The sequence below is a fragment of the Plasmodium falciparum genome, assembly GCF_000002765.6.
Source record: "Plasmodium falciparum 3D7 genome assembly, chromosome: 7".
Taxonomy (NCBI): domain Eukaryota; phylum Apicomplexa; class Aconoidasida; order Haemosporida; family Plasmodiidae; genus Plasmodium; species Plasmodium falciparum.
In genome coordinates this window covers 191299-212500 of record NC_004328.3, presented here as the reverse complement: position 1 = coordinate 212500, position 21202 = coordinate 191299, and the positions used below count along the sequence as shown (strand labels likewise).

General features: G+C 19.9%; 4 protein-coding genes across 4 annotated transcripts in view; 2 read left to right on the top strand and 2 right to left on the bottom strand.

Annotated features, from left to right (window-relative positions):
* Positions 1 to 3811, top strand: part of PF3D7_0704500 (serine/threonine protein kinase, putative) — a gene marked incomplete at both ends in the record, with an annotated part of 4812 nt that extends 1001 nt beyond the window's left edge. The window contains one exon of the mRNA XM_002808706.1: positions 1 to 3811. This exon is cut by the window's left edge and continues 1001 nt beyond it. Within this exon, the coding sequence (XP_002808752.1) occupies positions 1 to 3811 (3811 nt within the window).
* A 939-nt stretch (positions 3812 to 4750) lies between these two features.
* On the bottom strand, positions 4751 to 7783 carry PF3D7_0704400 (phosphoinositide-binding protein, putative; the record flags this gene model as incomplete). The annotated part of the gene is made up of 1 exon (XM_001348941.1): positions 4751 to 7783. One exon carries the CDS (start codon positions 7781 to 7783, stop codon positions 4751 to 4753), a length of 3033 nt encoding a protein of 1010 aa, XP_001348977.1.
* A 1468-nt stretch (positions 7784 to 9251) lies between these two features.
* Positions 9252 to 14810, bottom strand: PF3D7_0704300 (conserved Plasmodium membrane protein, unknown function; the record flags this gene model as incomplete). The annotated part of the gene is made up of 1 exon (XM_001348940.2): positions 9252 to 14810. One exon carries the CDS (start codon positions 14808 to 14810, stop codon positions 9252 to 9254), a length of 5559 nt encoding a protein of 1852 aa, XP_001348976.2.
* Positions 14811 to 17610: 2800 nt separating this feature from the next.
* PF3D7_0704200 (tRNA m5C-methyltransferase, putative) lies at positions 17611 to 21192 on the top strand (the record flags this gene model as incomplete). The annotated part of the gene is made up of 1 exon (XM_001348939.1): positions 17611 to 21192. One exon carries the CDS (start codon positions 17611 to 17613, stop codon positions 21190 to 21192), a length of 3582 nt encoding a protein of 1193 aa, XP_001348975.1.
* Between the last annotated feature and the right edge of the window lie 10 nt (positions 21193 to 21202).

The window sequence follows — 21202 nt, the reverse complement described above, 5'->3', positions numbered from 1 at the left end:
AATGAACCATGTTAATAGTAATAGTAGTAATAATAATAATGATGATAATAATGTTCATCCTTTAAAAAAAAGAAAAATTCTCTTGAATAATATGTATGTCATTAAGAAATTTTTACTTTTGTACAAATCATATAAAATAATTAAGATCTGGAATAAATTATACTTTTTGTGTTTTACAAATTTTTGTTTTAATATAAATAGGAAAGATTATTTTTATAAGAACATTCTTTATCAGATGAAAAAAAAGAAATGTGAATATATACATAGACAGATTGTGGAGATATATATACGTATTATTAACATACTTAAGTTGAAAAGAGTTGGAAAGAGATATGTGAGAAAAAAGAATTTGTTCACTATAAATTATAGTAATATAACTAATCAAATGAGATATGAAATAATGAGAAATAAATATATAAATGTAGTTATATGTTTATGTAGAATATTTTTTAAATATGTAGATAATATTTTATTATGTAAGAAAAATATGTTAAAAAGTTATCTGTATTATTATAACAAATTGAAAGAACCATATTATCCTTATAATAATATTAAAAAGGATATGGTTATGGAAAAAAGACTAATAAAAAATATATGTAGTGATTATTTTAATTATATAAAAAAGAAAAGAAATGATCTTTTTCATATGAGCACAGGAAGATATAATTTTAAAAATAAACCACACGACACGAATGAACCGTATATCATAAATATTAGTGATTTAAAAAATGAAAAATCTGAATTTGGTCATATCATTAATTTGGATAATTTTTATAAAAATAAGAAGAATGAAAATATATTTATGTCAGCTCCCAGAAAAAATAGAAATAATAAAAAGGAAGAAATAGGAAAAAAACAAAAAAATACACATAAGAGAAATTGTAAGGGTATTAAATATTTATACTGTAGACTTAAAAATAATCCGGATATGATTAAGATAGGAAGGGCGAATAAGATAAAGAGACCAACTAAGTATAAAATTAAGAAAAAAATAAAAAGAATACATTGTCATAATAATTTTTCAGAGTATTTATATAAAGGCATAGAAGGAAATATAGGTCAATATAAAAATGAGTATTTTACTACTATGAATAGAACTTATTTAATGAAAAGGAAATTAAAGGAACACCGAGTGAGAATAAGAAAGAAATATATAGAGGATATTGAACCGAATGTTAAAAAAAAAAAAGAACCATTATATGAAAATGTAAATGAAAATTTATGTGTACATATGAATAAAAATATATGTGTAGATATGTATAAAAATATATGTGTAGATATGAATAAAAATATATGTGTAGATATGAATAAAAATATATGTGTAGATATGAATAAAAATATATGTGGAGATATGAATAAAAATATATGTGTAGATATGAATAAAAATATATGTGGAGATATGAATAAAAATATATGTGGAGATATGAATAAAAATATATGTGTAGATATGAATAAAAATATATGTGTAGATATGAGTAAAAATTTATGTGCACATATAAATAATACCAATAATCATATAACCAATCTTGGTTTGATTAAAAAAGTTGGGGAAGATGAAAAAAAGGGGAAAGGGGAGTTCTTTACAAATATAACATATGCCGAAAGGTGTGATGTGATATCAAGATATAAAGAGGATACTAAAAATAAGGATATCATAAAAATAAATACAACTCATTTGAATATTAATGTAAAAAGGGATTGTATTATAAATAGCAAGACCGAAATAATGTCTAGGATACATTGTGAGAAATATACAAGAAAAAAAAAGAGTAGCAATAATATGATGAAAGATATTAATATAAAGAATGATTTAACTAATATTATATATGTAGATGATAAAGACAAAATAGGACTTGATGAAGATAAGGTATGTAAAATGAATGAAGACTTTAAGGAAAAGCATAAAATAATGGAGGATGTTATGAAATTGGTGGATTTTTCAAAAGATAATAATGAATATAAGGATGTTCATTGTTATGAACATAAGAATGGTAATTATAATGAATATAAGGATGTTCATTGTTATGAACATAAGAATGGTAATTATAATGAATATAATGATGTTCATTATGATGAACATAAGAATGGTAATTATAATGAATATAAGAATGTTCATTATGATGAACATAAGAATGGTAATTATAATGAATATAATGATGTACATTATAATCGCTTATTAAAGAGAGAAAAACAATTCATAGAATATTTAAAAAACTGTGATGATATTAAAAATAATTACGATATGATTACATTAATAAAAGACAATACATCTAATTTTGTTTACAAATGTTATGATAAAAAGAGGAATAGATATGTTGCTATAAAATGTGTAAATAAAGAAAAGCAATTATCTATTATGAGTTATAGTACCTATGTTAATATATATAAAATTATACAAAGGATTAATAACGAGAATGTAGTAAAAATATATGACTTATTAGAAAATAAATTACATTTTTTTATTGTTATGGAATTATGTGAAGGTATTGATTTAGTAGATTATGTGTCTAAGGAAAATATTTCTTTTGAGAAAACAAAAAGTATTATATGTCAGCTATTGAATGGAATATATGCTTTACATTCCAATTATGTTATTCACCGTGATATCAAATTAGATAACTTAATGTTTAAGGATAAGAATTTAGAAACATTAGTAATCGTAGATTTTGACATGAGTGTGTATATGTATAACGATTCTGAAACGAGTACAAGATATCATACATGTGGAACGCAAAACATGAATACATTATATCACATGTGTGTCCCAGATAATATGAATGAATTATATGAACTTAATGACATTCGAGATAAGCATATGAACCTGTTAAGAAGTTTGACGAAAGAGCAATTTGATGAGGAAAAATTTATAAATATGAACACAGTACAAATAAAAGGATTGAATGATAACATTAGAGATGAGAATGATTATTATATAATGAATAAGCATCATAATAATAATAATAATAATAACAATAACAATAACAATAACAATAACAATGTTGTGTGTGAAAAATTGGGGGGTCAAAATTACCATGCTATGATCGGTAAGAAATATGAACTTTCTCAATATCCAAAAGACACAAATTTTGAAAAAGATAATTTAATTACAAATAATATATATTCAAATAAGATATATAAAAACAAAAATGATAAAAATAATTTGATGAAGATCATACCCTTTTCTGAAAATTATATGAAAGGAAATAAGAATAATAAGAAAACAACTTCACTCAATTATAAGTATATAAATTCTATAGGTCGAAATTTATGTGCTTGTACAGGAAATACAGAAAAGACTTTTATTAATGATGGAGAAAAAGTTATATATAATGATTTAATAATAGGAACTAAAGAATATATGTCACCCTATTGTTTAAAAGGTATATATAGTATAAGAACAGATATCTATAGTATAGGAGTAACTATATATTTAATACTTTTTAAAAATTTCCCATATTTATTTGATGAAATTAGTATAAGAAAATGGGAACATTTTGTTATTAACAAAAATAAAAATATTCTTATTCCATTCTCCTTCTTATTTCATAATATTAATTGTTCTTATTTTATTAAATTAATGGATATATACTTAATAAATAATAATATATACTTTAGTAAAAATAGTTATTTATTAGATAACAAATTCAAGGAATTAGAAAAAATAGAAAACATCAAATTTGATTTTAAGCAATTCAAAATTAATGTTAACAATATTTATTTGATACAAATATTGAAGAAATCTTTATCTCTCGAAATAAATGAGCAGTACACCAATGTTTCGGAAATTTTGGAGAATAAATTTTTTACATAACAAACAAAAGGGAAGCATAATAAGAATAATAAAATAAAAAAATAAAAAAAATAAAAATAAAAAAAATAAAAATAAAAAAAATAAAAATAAAAAATAATAAAAATAAAAAAAAATAAAACATTTTATATGTATATGATGATATTTATATTATTTTTTTGCAATTAATATTGTATATATTATGTAGTTACATATATTTATATGTTATTATTTATATATATATATACATATATATATATATATATTTATATTTATATATATGTAATAATTTTCCTATTTACTACATTTTATATATTTCCGATTATTTCTAAATATATTTCTATGTTTGCATATTTACAAATTCAAAAAATTTTTTTTTTTTTCTTGTTTTATATATTTTAGTGTCATATTTTTCTCTTTATATATATATATATATATTAATTATTGATTTTTTTTTGTTGTCATTTTTTTTGGTAAATCTTTACTCTTATTTTTTAGTATATTTATAATTTTTTTTTGTAAAATTTTTTTTTTTGTAAAATTTTTTTTTTTGGTGTTTTTTTTTTGGTGTTTTTTTTTTGAGTATACAAAATTTCCATCATGCTTATTTACTATTTTAACATATTAACATGTTAATATTTTTAAATATATATAAACACATAAATATATATATATATATATATATATATATATATATATTATACTATTTAGTAAAAAAACACATTACATAAAAATTTTGATGGTATAAACATATTAAAATACAATTTTTTATTATCCTCAAGGATAAAAACAACATTATGTTAAAAAAAACAAAACAAAAAAAATGAAATCAAAAAATACAAGGGGTTATTATCATTGATAAGGTGTAAATATTTTAATATTTTCACAAAAAAAATAAAAAATATATATATATATAAATAAATAAATATATACATATATTCGTGGATGCTCTTGTTCTGTATTTTATCTAAATGCCGATATTAAATCTTCATCCTCTTCATCACTCACATAAACAATATTATTTTTAACATCATTATTGTGAATATGCTTCATATTGTTAATATTTACATTATGCATATTATCAAGTTTGTAATTATTATATGGTACATCATCTGTAGTAGTATAACTATAATTTATATCATGAGTATCTTTTTTCATATATATATTATTTTCTGTAGGAACTTTGGGATAAGATGAATATTTATCCATATTACTTTCATATGAATAATTTTCATATATACTACTAAGACTATTTTTATGAGAATACGTTCCATGAGTATATTTAGCACTTTGTGTATTGTCATAATAATAAGATGTCTTTTCGTTACATACGTTAGAATTTGGTACATTTTCATATATAATATTTTCACTAGAGGAGTTATTATATGGTATATTATCTTGACTAGCACTATTATATATCATACTATTTTGTTTGGTATTATCATATGGTATATTATCTTGAATAGCATTATTATATATCATACTATTTTGTTTGGTATTATCATATGGTATATTATCTTGGCTAGCATTATTATATATTATACTTTTTTTTTGTTTTGTATTATCATATGGTATATTTTCTTGACTATCATTATTATATATTATACTTTTTTTTTGTTTTGTATTATCATATGGTATATTATCTTGACTATCATTATTATATATCATACTATTTTGTTTGGTATGATCATGTCTTATGTTATCTTTTCCCATATTATCATATATAATCTTGCCCTTATTCATCTCAAGAGATCCACTAGACTCATAATAGGGATATGCACGTTTGTCATCAAATTGAACACCTTCCTCATAATAACTAAATTTATTTTCCTTTTCATTATTAGGCATATTATTATTAAGTACACATACATCTAAATTGGTTACATCCGTTTTATAATCCTTAATAATGTAATTATTTTCACTTTTGTGATCATAAAAAATATTAGTTTTGACATCATTATAACTATCAATTTTTTGTGATTGTTTATAATTAAGAATATTTTTTTTATAACTCGAAGTATCATAAACATCATATTCATGTTTTTTATTTGTTTCTTCTATTAAATTATCAATGGATATAGCATCACTGTGATCACTATTTATGGCATCCTTATCTGTATTATCGCTATCATTAAAATTGAAGTTGTTTTCTGTATTAATATTATTGTTATAATAGAATTCATTTTTGTTTAATCCAGAATTTGAATGTTTATTATTATCTTTGAATTTATAATTTTTTTTAGGTTTCCATATTTTAAGATGTTCTATATCATTTTTCCATATTTTTACATTTCCTCCATTACCTCCGGATAATAAAAATTCTGACTTGTTCAGGTATTTCAAAAAGTGCACACCATTAGTATGTCCATGAAAAGAAGAGATGATTATACCGTTTGTTATAGACCATAAAATGATTGCATCTTCATATCCTGCATAAAGGATTTTCTTTTCTTTATTTACGCATAATGATAGAACATTATTATCGTAGAGTAATGGTGGTATGTATAATGCGGAAATATTATTATCAACAATAACTTTGGTAATAACAATTTTTTGTTCATCATCATTACAAGATGGGTTATTATTATTATTATTATTATGTATATTATAAAATATTTTTTTGTCATGTTGGTCCTTTTTTTGATGTTTATACATTTGTGTATCTTCAGTTATATAATTATCTTTATACATATCATAATTATTACCATTTTCTAGATGATTATATGATGAATAAGTACCACTAGATGGATTACCATAAAAAGAATGCTCAGAATTTGTATTATCAATATGTGGAGTTGTGACCTTGAATTTATTATCATTTATATTGTATGTGTCAACATAACTTTTCGCCTTCATATTGGTATGCATATTTTTTATTTTATCCATATTCTGTACATTTTTATAACTTTTTGTTTCATTAAGGTAATGATAATTATAACATGCTATAACATTATCATACCCCACAAATAGATATTTATCGGTATTTGTAAAACAATTAATTTTAATACCGTTTTTTATTTTTTTTGTATCTATATATATGGGTGGGTTAGTAGACATATTATAAACAAAGAATAAGGATGAATCTGTGCCTATAATAATATTATTATATGCTAATAAATGACATGTGGTAATTTTATCTTTATCTAATCTTTTATTACATCTACCTCCACTTAATATTTTATACTTATCATTTAAATTTATTAATCTAAAAGCATTATCATATCCACATGTACAGAATAAATCATCATTAAATTGCATCATTTTTAATATAGTATCATGATGATAAGTAATATTTTTAATATATGTTAATGTAAAGGATTCTATATTAATTTTATATATATGTATTTTCCCATCATCTCCTGAAATGATAGCTTGCTTATTTTTTTCAGAACATATAATATTTCTAGCTTTATAAATAGTTTGTTCTTTATAGGTTTCAACAAAGTTTGACGTTAAATCATTATTATAAGAAAAAACTTTAATTTCTCCTATCATATCTGGTTCAATAATAGACCATAATTTCCCCAGTTTACTTAAATTACTTTTATCTTCATAAACACAAATAAGAAAATTATATTTTTGATTAATATATAAATCGCTTAATGAAAATTTTTGTGTACCTATATTATTTATTAATTTGGTTTTAACGATATCTATAGATAAATTTATTTTATCATAAAATAAAAGGAAATTTAAAAATATTGCACAACATCTTATATCTGGTCTAATAAATAAATTCTGGATATAACTATTTAATATTCTCTTACGATAACTTATATACTCATTATTCTTATAAGACATTAATTTTTTTTTAGGTAAATTTGGTAAAGCTGAAAATCCTAAATGTAATAATTCACAATTTAATTCTTCAAATTCGCTATATCTTTTATTTATCTCATATTTCAGTTCATTATATTCTACTAATATAACATAATATATTTTTTCATTCTTATATTCCACACGGTTTATATGAATGTCAAACTTTTCTAAGTCCATAATGTAAGTCTTTTAAAAGAATAGCAAAATATGTATATATCTTAGAAATATAAACGATAATTAATAAATATTTTATCAATATATATATTATTAATATTATATATATATATATATATATATATATATTTAAATGTATTATATATATAATTACTTTTATTTTAAAATATATATATATATATATATATATATATATATATATATATATATATATATATATATATATTAATTTATTTAAAATAATAACTATATATTTTAATATCAATATTTCAAACATGATTAATCATTTTAATATAATATGTACTTTCACATATTAACCAAAAAAAAAATTAAAATAAAAAATAAAATATAATAAAATATAATAAAATAAAATGCATATAATTGCAATAAATCTTTAAATAATTATATATATATATATATATATATAATATATATTATCCAACAAATTAAATATGATTTAGAAAAAATAAGGGAAAATATATATATATATATATATATATATATATATAAACAATATATTTTTTATTCATAATATACTTGATATATTTATTACTATACATAAAATAAAATAAATATTTAAATTTTATGCGGAGGGCATATTTTTTTTTTTGTATACTTTTATATGTCATTATATAATATATAAATATTATAATAATATCAAAAAATATATTATAAACATATTATATTATTATGTGTATTTTTATATAATCTATTGAAATATTTATATATATATATATATATTTTTTTTTTTATATTATTATTTTTAAATGTGAAATATATAAAATATGTATTATATAAAAATATTCTTTTTTCCTTTTTGCAACAAAAAAAAAAAAAAAAAAAAAAATTGACTTTTTAATAAACAGCCAAAATGAATAATTAAGAATAATTTGTGTTGTAAAAAAAAAATAAATAAATAAATAAATCTATTAAATGATAGGATAAGTTTTTGAATATTTTATTATTGTTACATAGATATATACATATATTTACAATATACCTTTTAAAATATTTTTACATGTTATATATTATAACTAAAAAATATAGGGATTATTATATATATATATATATATATATATATGTTAATTTTTTATTTGTTTGGACAATTTTAAGAGAACACATACAAAATGTTGTTGACACAATTACAAATAAATAGAAAAAATTATAAAAAAATAATTCACATGGGATATTATAAAAAAAAAAAAAAAATAATGTGTGTTATTACAAGTGTATATGTACACATTAAAAGAACAAAATGAAGGAAATATTGAATAATAAAAAAAAAAAAAAATAAAAAAAATAAAAAAAATAAAATAAAATAATAGGGGTGATTACTGATTGTGTATTATATACTTTAATGTTTTTCTCAAAAGAAAACATTTCTAAAACAATATGTATATATATATATATATATATATATGTATGTATTTATTTATATCCTTAAGATACCCTTTAACGATACATTTTTCATTTATTTTTTTTTATTTTTTTTTCTGTTATTTTTTTTGTTGCTTTTATTCTTGTTGGTTTCATTCTGGTGAACATTAGTAGTTTCTGTTGTATCAAACTTTTGTTCTTTTTCATTATTTTCATTTTTGTTTACATTCTCTTGAGTCTTTACTTCATTTTCTAAAACTTTAATTTCGTTATTTCGAAATGTATTTATATCTTGATTTCCCACTTGTGATTTTCCTAACATTTCTTGTGTTTCTACCTCATTATTAAGGACTGGCGTGTGTATATCTGTTTTGTGAACTTTGGCAGAATCTTTTATATCATTTTTTTCATGTTCATTAATTTTATATTCTTCCAATGGTTCTTTTATTATTTTATTTTGTTCTTTATCATCTTTTATATTTTTTTCAAATTGATTGTTTATTTTATTTTCTGAATTTATAGAAATATTTTTATCAATATTAATATCTCCATTAATTTTGTTACTATAATATTGTAATTCTTCCTGTTTACTGTTATTTTGTTCATCTTCTGAAGAATAAATATCTTTTTCTTCTTTCTTAATATCATTACTTTTCGTAAGTTCAATTTGTATTACTTCTTCTTTATTCACTTCTATAATTTCCGTTTCTTGTTTTTTATATTCATAGAATGGTTCGATGATTTCAGTATCTTGCTTTATATATGCTGCATTGGTAGGTTCAATAACATCTTGGAATTCTTCTATATCTTCATTTTTTTTATTTAATAAATTAATATCCTCATTTATATCTTGTTCAAAAGGTTCTTTATGTTCTTTAAATCCGTGTGTTTCATTCTCTTTATTATTGTTTTTTTTTTCGTCTACACATTTGTCGTCATTCTTATTTTCTTCTTTTTCAGATGTGATAAAGGATGACATCTTAAAGCTGTTACTAAATAGTGGTATCTTCCATTCATTTTTGATACTATCGTTTAATGACTTGGGACGTTTCTCATTCTTTACACCATCATTTTTTACACCATCATTTATTACACCATCATTTTTTACACCATCATTTATTACACCATCATTTTTTACACCATCATTTTTTACACCATCATTTTTTACACCATCATTTTTTACACCATCATTTATTACACCATCATTTATTACACCATCATTTTTTACACCATCATTTTTTACACCATCATTTATTACACCATCATTTTCTTTTTCGTCATTTTCTTTTTCTTCATTTTCTTTTTCGTCATTTTCTTTTTCTTCTATATTTTTTACATTTTCTTTTATGAAATCTCCCTCCTTAGTCCTAAAAACATCCTCCTTTAATACTGTAAATTTCGGTTTATCTAATAAATGATCATTCCTACTTTCATATAACACATTTGATACATTTTTAAGATGGTCCAAATTTTCAGTTTCTTTTGGAGTAGAGCATATTTTTTTATTATTTACAAAATCATGAAAAGATATATTTTCACCGTCATTTATAATATTTGAATTACTTGTTGAATTAAAGTTATTTAATGTTACATTATTTATTTGTACCAATTCTGTATTTTTAATTTTTTCTAAATTATAAGTTTTTTCATTTGGAATTACGCTAGATATATTATCCAAAATACTCTTGTTATTAGAAAAGGCATCCTTGTTTTGATGAATATCTTTAACTTTATCATTAATATTATGATCATAATTATTGTTTAAGAGTTCGTTTTTTTCTATGTGTTGTTTGTTTTGATTTAACAATTTATTATCTTCAATTATATGATTAGCATTATTGTTACATACATTATTATTATTATTATTATTATTATTATTACTATTTGTATTATGGTTATGTTCTATTTTTTTGGAGGGACTTATCATTCTATCATCTTTTATATAAAAATTATCCTCAACATGTTTCATCATTTTTAATTGGTCCGATGTGTTTGTCGTATTATATTCTTTATTCATATGTTCATCTTCATTATTATTATTTTTTGAGGTTAAGCTATATTTCTTTTGTACATCAAAATTTTCATTCTTTTTAATATTGAAGGAAGAGTTTGAAGGTACTTTCTTTTGTGTAGTACTATTATTACTATTGTTGTCGTTGTTATTAATATTATTATTATTATTATGTTTTTTTTTTTCATCATATTTTGTAATAATATTGTTTGAAGATTTTTCTTTTCTTAGATTTTCAAAGAAATATTTTCTTTGTTTAAAAATAGTGTTTGAATTCGTTTCATATATATTTTGATTATTTGTATTTACTTCAATGGATACATTAGCTTTATTATTTGATGATACTACATTTTCATTAGTATGTTTTTTTTCTGTTGTTTTATCCATATTAAGGTTATCCTTAAAAGAGTCCTTTGTTAAATTATTCTTATTTGAAGATTTAATATGATTTATATTTTTCCCATTATCACCATTATTATAATTATAATTATTATTATTATTATTGTGTATATTATTCATATTATTATCTTTGATAATATTATTCTTTTGAGAGGTACCCCCATTAAGAGGATCTTGTATATTATTATCGTTGTGTATATTATAATTATCTTCATTATTATTATTATTATTATTATTTATATTTACCTTTATAGGTATATTTTTATTTTCGTGTTGTACAACATTTGTTTTATCGACTTGTAAATGATCTTGATTTTTTTCGTAAATTTTTTCTGTGTGATCATATTCACTTTTCTTCATATTTAGAAATGTTGTAAAATTATTTGAAATAATTGAATTAGACAATATATTTTTTTCTTTCTGTTCATTTTTTTGATGAACTTCGTCAATAGATATATTTTCCATATAGCTTTTATTAACAGAATGTTTGAATTCTTCAATATCTTTTTTTTCTAGTCTTTTCCAATATGGTTCGGAATTAAATGTTTTTATTTTTTTTGCGTTTTTATTATTTTCTTGTTTTTGTTCTTTATAAATATCATCTTTGTGTTCTTTGATATTTAAGAATGTATTATTTGAAAAGAAAATATTTTTTGTTGAAGGGGAACTAGTTAAATGGTCATATGTATTACTTTTGTTATTATTTTTATCATTATTATTATCATTATTATTATTATCATTATTATCATTATTATTATCGTTGTTGTAATTTTTATTTTGTTGTTCTTTGTTATCTTTATTAGACGTTATATTATTTGTAAAATTTAGAAAGAATGGAAATTTTTGAGAATACTCCATTTTTTTATTTTTTTCTTCCAAATATTTTGTTGCTTCTTGTAAAGGATTTGTAAATATATTTGAATTAGTATGTTCATTATTAATTTCTTTTTCTTGACTTTTTTTAATATTTTGTATATCCTTTTCTTTTATATTTTTTCCTTCATTAAATATATTATTATTTTGAAATATATCCTTTTCTATGAATGTTTTACTATTTAATAAATTCGTATTATTAAAATTATGACAATTATTTATGTTATCCAAAACATGATGTTTATTCAAGGATGTATCTATATTATGTTCCTTCTCTTTTGATGTTACCAAAAAATTATTCTTATTAATATTATCTTTTACGTGTTCGGTTTTTATGTTGATCTGATTTTTCATATTATCCATATTATCCTTTTTACTTTCGATGTTATCCCTCTTAATTTCCATGTTATCATTTTTACCTTTGATGTTATCCCTCTTAATTTCCATGTTATCATTTTTACCTTTGATGTTATCCTTCTTAATTTCTATATTATCATTTTTACTTTTGATGTTATCCCTCTTAATTTCCATGTTATCATTTTTACTTTTGATATCCATTATTTGTTGATCTTCCTTATTTTTTAAAAAAGCTGAAAATATATCCTTTTGCATTTTTTTTGTATCTTCATCAATATTTAAGTTATTATTTGTATGGGTGATAAAATTATTCCTGTGTTCTATATTTTTGTTTATGTTCATATCTTCGATTTGATTTTCTTCCTTCTTCTCATGTTGACTTACTTCATTTAGATTTGTAACATAATTATGTATTTGTTCTTGTTTGGTTATATCATAGGTGAGACCAATTTTGTAATTTTCTATTTTTGTTTTTTCTTCTGTTTTATTTTGATTCTCTTTTGGTAGAGGGATGGTAATAATATTTGTGTACAAATTATTAGGCGTAACATTATTTTCCATAATTTCATTGGCTTGATTATTTTTTTGATCCTTTTTGATGTTGTCTCCTTGATTTTGTTTTTGAAACAATGAATTATATAGAATGTTGTCTTTCCTTTGAATATTTATATTTTTTTCTATAAAATTTTCAATAATACAATTTTGTTCATTATTACTGGATAAGGATGTGTTCAGGACATTATCTTTCTTAAGATTTTCTTCTTTTTGTGTTATGACCATGAGAGGTTTTTCGTGTTTTTCGTACATATTAACATACGTATCTTTATTAATAGATTTATTCATATTATTACTATTTAATATAATTGACGATGTATTATCTGATGATAATGGATTTATTTTATTAAATAAATTATCATGTTGTAATTCTGTGGTATTCATTTTGTTCTTGCTAAGCTGATAATTGTTCTGATGAACATTTGGATTGTTATAATATACTTGTTCAAGTTCATTATTTTTATTATGATCGTTTCTTTTGTTATTATTATCAACAAATTCTTTGTTCTGATTGTTTTTTCTAGGATCATTTTGAGTGATGTTATAACTTTTGTCATTAGTATTGCTGCTTTTCTTATTTTTGTCATAATTTTTATTTTCTTTTTCTTTTTTTTTTTCATATTTGTTTATACTGGAGTGTATAAAACTCAAATCTTGTTGAATAGTATTTGATGACATGGAATGATTTACGTTTTTTTTATTTGTTTTTACATTTAACATATTAATATTACTTGTGTTAATTAATTTTGACTTATCATATCCTTGATAGCTGTTGTCGCTACTTTTGTCTTGTATATATTTAGCATATATTTCATCTTCACTAGAATAGTCTGTTTTTTTTTCTATGCATATATATTTTTTATTTTTATAATGAGTTAAATAATATTTGTATTCTTTATTACATGTGTTTAGCTGATTCTTTTCTAAATCGATTTGTAATGATAAAAGTTTTCCTTCATTTTTTTTGTCCTTTTCTTCATTTGTATTATCTATGGCAATTTTTAATTCCTTTAGTTGCTTTTCTATATATCCTTTTTTTTTTTTTTTTAAACATGTATATGCTATACTTACAAATAATTCCATTACCAATAAAGGGAACGTAGAATATAATACTGTCGAAAGAAATGCATGCTCAAAAACTTTAGATATATATTCTATATATATGATATTATAAAAAGACAGGCTAATACTTGTTAATACTAAGCTTAATATTAATATATATAATACGAGAGATTTAATTGTATTAACTATAAGACCATAAAAAGAAACCACACATAATATTAAAAACACCACAAATAATAATATATTATTATACATATATAATAATATACACAAAACGGTTTTTATTCCTAACACGAATACTAAAAAGGTAAAAGTTATTCTAGGCCAATCTCTTTGTTTGTTAAAAAGAAAACGATTGTTTTCTGAAACCTCTATATCGTATTTATTCTTTTCCATATCGTACGTATTCTTCTCCATATATATATATAATAATTAAGTTCAAGAGAGTAAGTATCTAAATGTAATATAAAACATAAACATATAAATATATAAATATATATATATATATATATATATATATATATGTGCTAAAGCTATAGTATGAATAAAAAGATTTACATATATGTATTTTTTTTTTTTTTTTTTTTATATTTTAATTTATTTTAAAAAATAGATAATATAAAATATATGTACCAACATATATAACCAATTACAGAATTGATCATGATATGTATTTTAAGATATAAATATAAACATATAAAATAAATAATATATATATATATATATATATGTGTGTGTATTTTATTTTTTATATTTTATTAATTTGTTCTTTTTATTCTTTTATGCAATGTTTAAACATGAAACGTAAAAAGAAAAAAAAAATTTCATCATATATAAATAAATACTATATATATATATATATATATATATATATATATATATATATATATGAGAAAAAAAGAAAATATTTTTTAAGAAATGATGCTTCAGCATGTAAATTTATTTTATTTTGTTTTATTTTATTTTGTTTTATTTTATTTTTTTTTTACTCTTGTGTTTCCAAATAAAATAAATATTTTATTAAGTGGCAATATATATGTATTTATTTTTTTAAGAGAGGAAAAAATAAAATAAAAAATGATAAAACATAATAAATAAATAAAAGACCGAAATATAAACATATAGTCAAATTATTCTAAATCTAAAAAATTGGTATTCCAAAGAAAAAAAAAAAATAAATATATATAAACAAATATGTTAAAATGTTTTATGTGGAATTTTTATATAATTGTGTTATATATTATTTTTATATATTATCATGGTTAAGATATATTCAATTTAAAATATACATATATATATATATATATATATATATATATATATTATATGTTTGTATGCACAAAACGGATATTTTTAGGACTAGGATTTTATATAAACATATATTTTTCTTAAATGGTAATTTTATTTTATTATTATTTTTATTTTTGTTTTTTTTAAAAATAATAAAGAATAAAAATTTTTTGAAATAGTACTTTTTTATATATATATATATATATATAATATATATTATATATATATTATATCATATTTATATATATATTTTTTTTTTCTTTTTTTATAATAAAGTGCATTTAGTCGGGTTACAAAAATGATATATTTTATTTCCTCTATGAAGATAAAAGCATAAAGTGGTTTTAAATATATAATTATTATAATTATTCATTTAACAAAAAAAGAAATAAAGATAAAAAAAAATAAAAAAAAGAAGAAGCACAAACACGAACACAAACACAAACACACATCATATATATATATTATATATATATATATGTATAATATTTTTTGAATATCTTATTTTATACATGTGTACATAATAATATATACCCTTTTTATGATCAATTAAATCAAATATAATAGATTTAAGTACACATTTATCTGTATATAGCTATGTTTATAATATTTATTTTATCTGAATACCATCTGTAATATATTTAAGAGTCCTTTTTTTAAATATGTACTTGTTTATATATATTTTATAAATGGTTTTAAAATAACACACTTTATTTAAAACTATGCCATAATATAATTCGCAATGAATTATATATAAATATATTTATTTAGAAAACAGAGAAAAAAAAACAAAAAAAAAAAAAAAAAAAAAAAAAAAAAAAAAAAACGAAAATGTCCTTATTTTAAAAATGATTATTCAAATAGGAAAATAAATATATCTTATTTCGTAATAATATAAATATATGTTGTGTGAACATACAAATTTTTTATAGAATTCATTTATATATATTATAAACATTATATCCTTATAAAAAAAAAAAAAAAAAAGAAGATATTTTCTTCTCACAAAAAAAAAAAAAAAAAAAAATTATAACGTTTTAATAAAAACATACAAAAGGCTAAATACAAATATATTTTTTTTTTTTTTTTTTTTTTTTTTTTTTTTTTTCATATATACATTTTTATAAGGTTTATATAAATGTATATATTTATGAACCTTTGTTCCTTTTATATAGAACAAAAAGAAATAATTATATTTAAAGTAAAAACATAATAAGTAAATGTTGCAATCGCAATTTAAAACAAACGGGTTTCTTTTTTTTTCTTTTTTTAAATTCGAAAATAATGATACAAGAAATATTATATATAAAATATATATTGTTATAATAATAGTTACTATTTATTATCTACTTATAATATAATATACCTATATGTAAATATATGTAATTATTATTTTAGATAATAATTAGGTATTGTAGTTCATATATAATAATATATATATATATATATATATATATATATATATATTATTATATATAACGGCTCCTCTTTTTTTTTTTTATTTTTTTTTTTTATTTTTTTTTTTTATTTTATTTTATTTTTTTCTTTTGTTTCGTTTCCGCTTTATTAAATTATTTCTAGTCACAATGAAACTGTAATTAAATTTATAGATATAATACATTTATGTAATTTCTACAATACTAAATGTTATTAAGTTGAAATAAAAAATATAGTGATAGGAATTGTATGAGAACATAAAACTAATAAATAAATAAATTATATATATGTATATATATATATATATATATATATATATATATATATATGTATGTATTTTTTTTTTTTTTTTTTCATTTTTTTTATAGAATGTACTAGGAATTATTTAATTGTTATCATTTAAATATTTATAAAATTATCAAATTTATTTATATTATTATATATTTAATTTTACTTGTATTTATAAAATATGGAAAACGATAAACAAAGTAACTATTATGATAATGAGAAGGCTCTTGAAAAGAATGAAAGCTTCTTCAACTATTACATAAACCAGAAAATACTAAAAAGCTGTGAAATCGATAATTTTATGGAGATAATTAATAAAGAATTACCTATAACTTTTAGAGTTTTAAATAATAATAAATATAGCAATTTTATACATGAAAATATAAAGAAACAGTTAGAAAGCATTTGTAAAGACAAATATTCCATTATTAAATTAAATGAAGAAGATCATATGTATGAAATTCATTTAACACGATCTGAAATTAAAAAAGAAGAAAGTTATAAAAATTTATATAATTATTTAATAAACCTAAATGAAAGCGGTTTCATATTTAGACAAGAACTTGTTAGTATGCTACCTGTTTTGTTTTTAAGATTGAAAGAGAATTTTTTCGTTCTTGATATTTGTGCTGCCCCTGGATCGAAAACCGCACAAATTTTGGATTATATGCACACAATTAATAGAAGGAAAATAAAAAATATTTTAATAGAAAAATTTTTAAAAAAGAATATGCAAACCTTGTATAAGAATTTGTACCCATGGAATAATGTAAATGATGAAAATTGTGATAATTTATATGATTCATTTGAACTTGATTCATATAAAATAAATGGTTTTATAAAGCAGGAGGAGAAAAATGATACAAATAAAATAATTATGAACGCTCAGAATATTATGAATAGTCAGGACGTTTTGTTGTATGAAAATAATATAAATGTTCAGAATGTTATGACCAGTCAGGAAAAAACAAATAATGTAGATAATTTGTATTTTGATGATAATATGAAAAATGATTGTTTTAAAAATGAAAATATCACCAATGAATATAAGAAAGATGAATATAAAGAGAACATATATAAAACGTTTTACAATATTTTAGAAAATAATAATTACGACGACCCTTTTTTTGAATATATATTAAATGTGGATAATAATTTGTATAATGACTATAAGAAATTAATTTCGAATAATAATCCTGATGGTGTGGTTGTTGCTAATGATTCAAATTTTAAAAGATGTTGTATGTTATTTCATCGATTGAAAAATATTCATAGTGATTGTTTGGTGGTAACGAATAACAATGCAGTGACATTTCCTTATATTTATATTAAAAGGGAAAATTCAAACTTGGAAAATAATGACCATCATAATAATAATAATAATAATAATAACAAATTATCAAATGATAGCAATATATTACAAAATGAAAATAGCATATTTGTGAAGAAAAATTTTGACTCCATTTTATGTGATGTACCTTGTAGTGGTGATGGAACATTAAGGAAGGATAGAAATGTATGGATAAATTGGAATCCAAATAATGCATATAATTTATTTCAAATGCAGGTAAATATATTGAAGAGATCCATTGAATTAACAAAGGAAAATGGTTACATTGTTTATAGCACATGTTCGTTAAATCCTATTGAGAATGAAGCAGTAATATGTGAAATATTTAATAGTGTAGAAAATTTGGATTGTTTAAAATTGATAAATTTTCAGAATGAATTATTAACAAAATTAAATTATGAAAAAGCTGTTAAGCAATGGAAGGTTGTTATGGATGACATATGGTTTGATACATATGAACAGTATTGTTCTTATTTACAAAATAAGGAATCAGGAAAATATAAAAAGATATATGAAAAAATTCAAGAAGGGATGTTTCCTCCATGTGAAGAATTTATAAATTCTATAAATTTGAACTATGCTAAACGTTTTTTCCCTCATCATTATAATGCTGGTGGTTTTTTTATAGCTGTTATTCAGAAAGGAGAAAATTTCCAATGGAAATCAAATATGAAAAAGGAGAATAAAAGTAAAATGTATGTAGACCAGAATGAAAGGATAGCATATGAGAGGGAGGAATATAGAAGAAAGTATAAAAATAAAAAAAAATATAACAGGAAAATTAAGAACAACAAGAATAATAAAATGGATCACGTGAATAAGATCAAAAATGTGAATGGTGCTAATGAAGATGAGGACCAAATTGACGACGAATCGAAAAGTGAAAATATAATAAAAAGTGAAAATATAATAAAAAGTGAAAATATATTAAATGAAAATATATTAAATGAAAATATATTAAATGAAAGTATATTAAATGAAAGTATATTAAAAAGTGAAAACATATTAAAAAGTGAAAATATATTAAAAAATGATATAATTCAAAAGAGTAACGACTTAATTAGTCATATAAATAAAAAGAGTGAGGAACTATTAAATGATTATATAAACAACATAGATGATAATAATAATAATGTACCTAATGGTGGGGAAGAGGAAAACGTTCCTAATAAACGAAGCAACATTCTAGATTTTGAATACAAACACGGATATAGAATAAAAATAAACAATGAAAAGTTAGTTAAGCAACAAGAATATGTAAGCTTAAGTTATTATGAAAAATTAATTTGTGTAAATAATTTTTTAGAGAAAATTAAAAATTATTTTAATTTAAATATGAATTTTTTAACTATTAAAAATAATTTGTATATTCATCTTAAAGATAATGGTAATACACATAAGTTGTCTGTAGACGAAAGGATTAATTCTAATGTTAAGAAAATATATTTAGTTAGTAATAGTGCTAAAGAAATATTAGAAAGTTATACAAAAATGAAATTAAAAATAATTACAGCTGGGATAACCGTTATACAAGTAGATAAGAATAAAAAAAATACTTATGAAAATTATTATAGAATTAATTATAGTGGGTGTTTAAATTTTATTCCTTTTTTTCAAGATATTGATAATTTTTTTAAAAACAAAAAATATCGAGAACAAATTATTCAGAATTATTTTTATACGGTATATGAAAATAAAGAAAGACAATTTAATTTTGACAAGTACATGAATCAATTAATTGATGAGAGGAAAAAAACAAATTTGTCAAAATTGGATTCAAATAAAAATAAGGCGCAAAAAATATTAACTAGTGAATTGAAAAATGAAAAAGATAATATAGAAAATAACATGAGTGAGGAAAATGATGAAACTCTTAATGGATATATAAAGAATAATATAAATGTTAAATATAATATTACAACATGTGATGCATTGGATAATGCAATGGATACACAAAATGGTAATATTAAAAATGATAATATTAAAAATGATAATATTAAAAATCATAATATTACAAATGATAATATTAAAAATGATAATATTACAAATGATAATTGTACAAATAATAATATTACAAATAATAATATTAAAAATGATAATTGTACAAATAATAATATTAAAAATGATAATTGTACAAATAATAATATTACAAATAATAATATTACAAATGTTATATGGGTAAAAAGTGATGTAATATTAGATTTAATAAAAGTGGATAAATCCAAAATCAATAACATATCAAATGAAACAATAAAACAAACAGAAATGTTAGCTAAATATTCTCCCAATATTTTATTAACTCTTAATAAAAATAAACAAATTATAGCTATCCCATCAAATAAAGGAAATATGTATGTAGATATAAGTATTGACAAAAATTCAATAATGATGTTGCCATACATTTTGAACTGAACAAATGGTT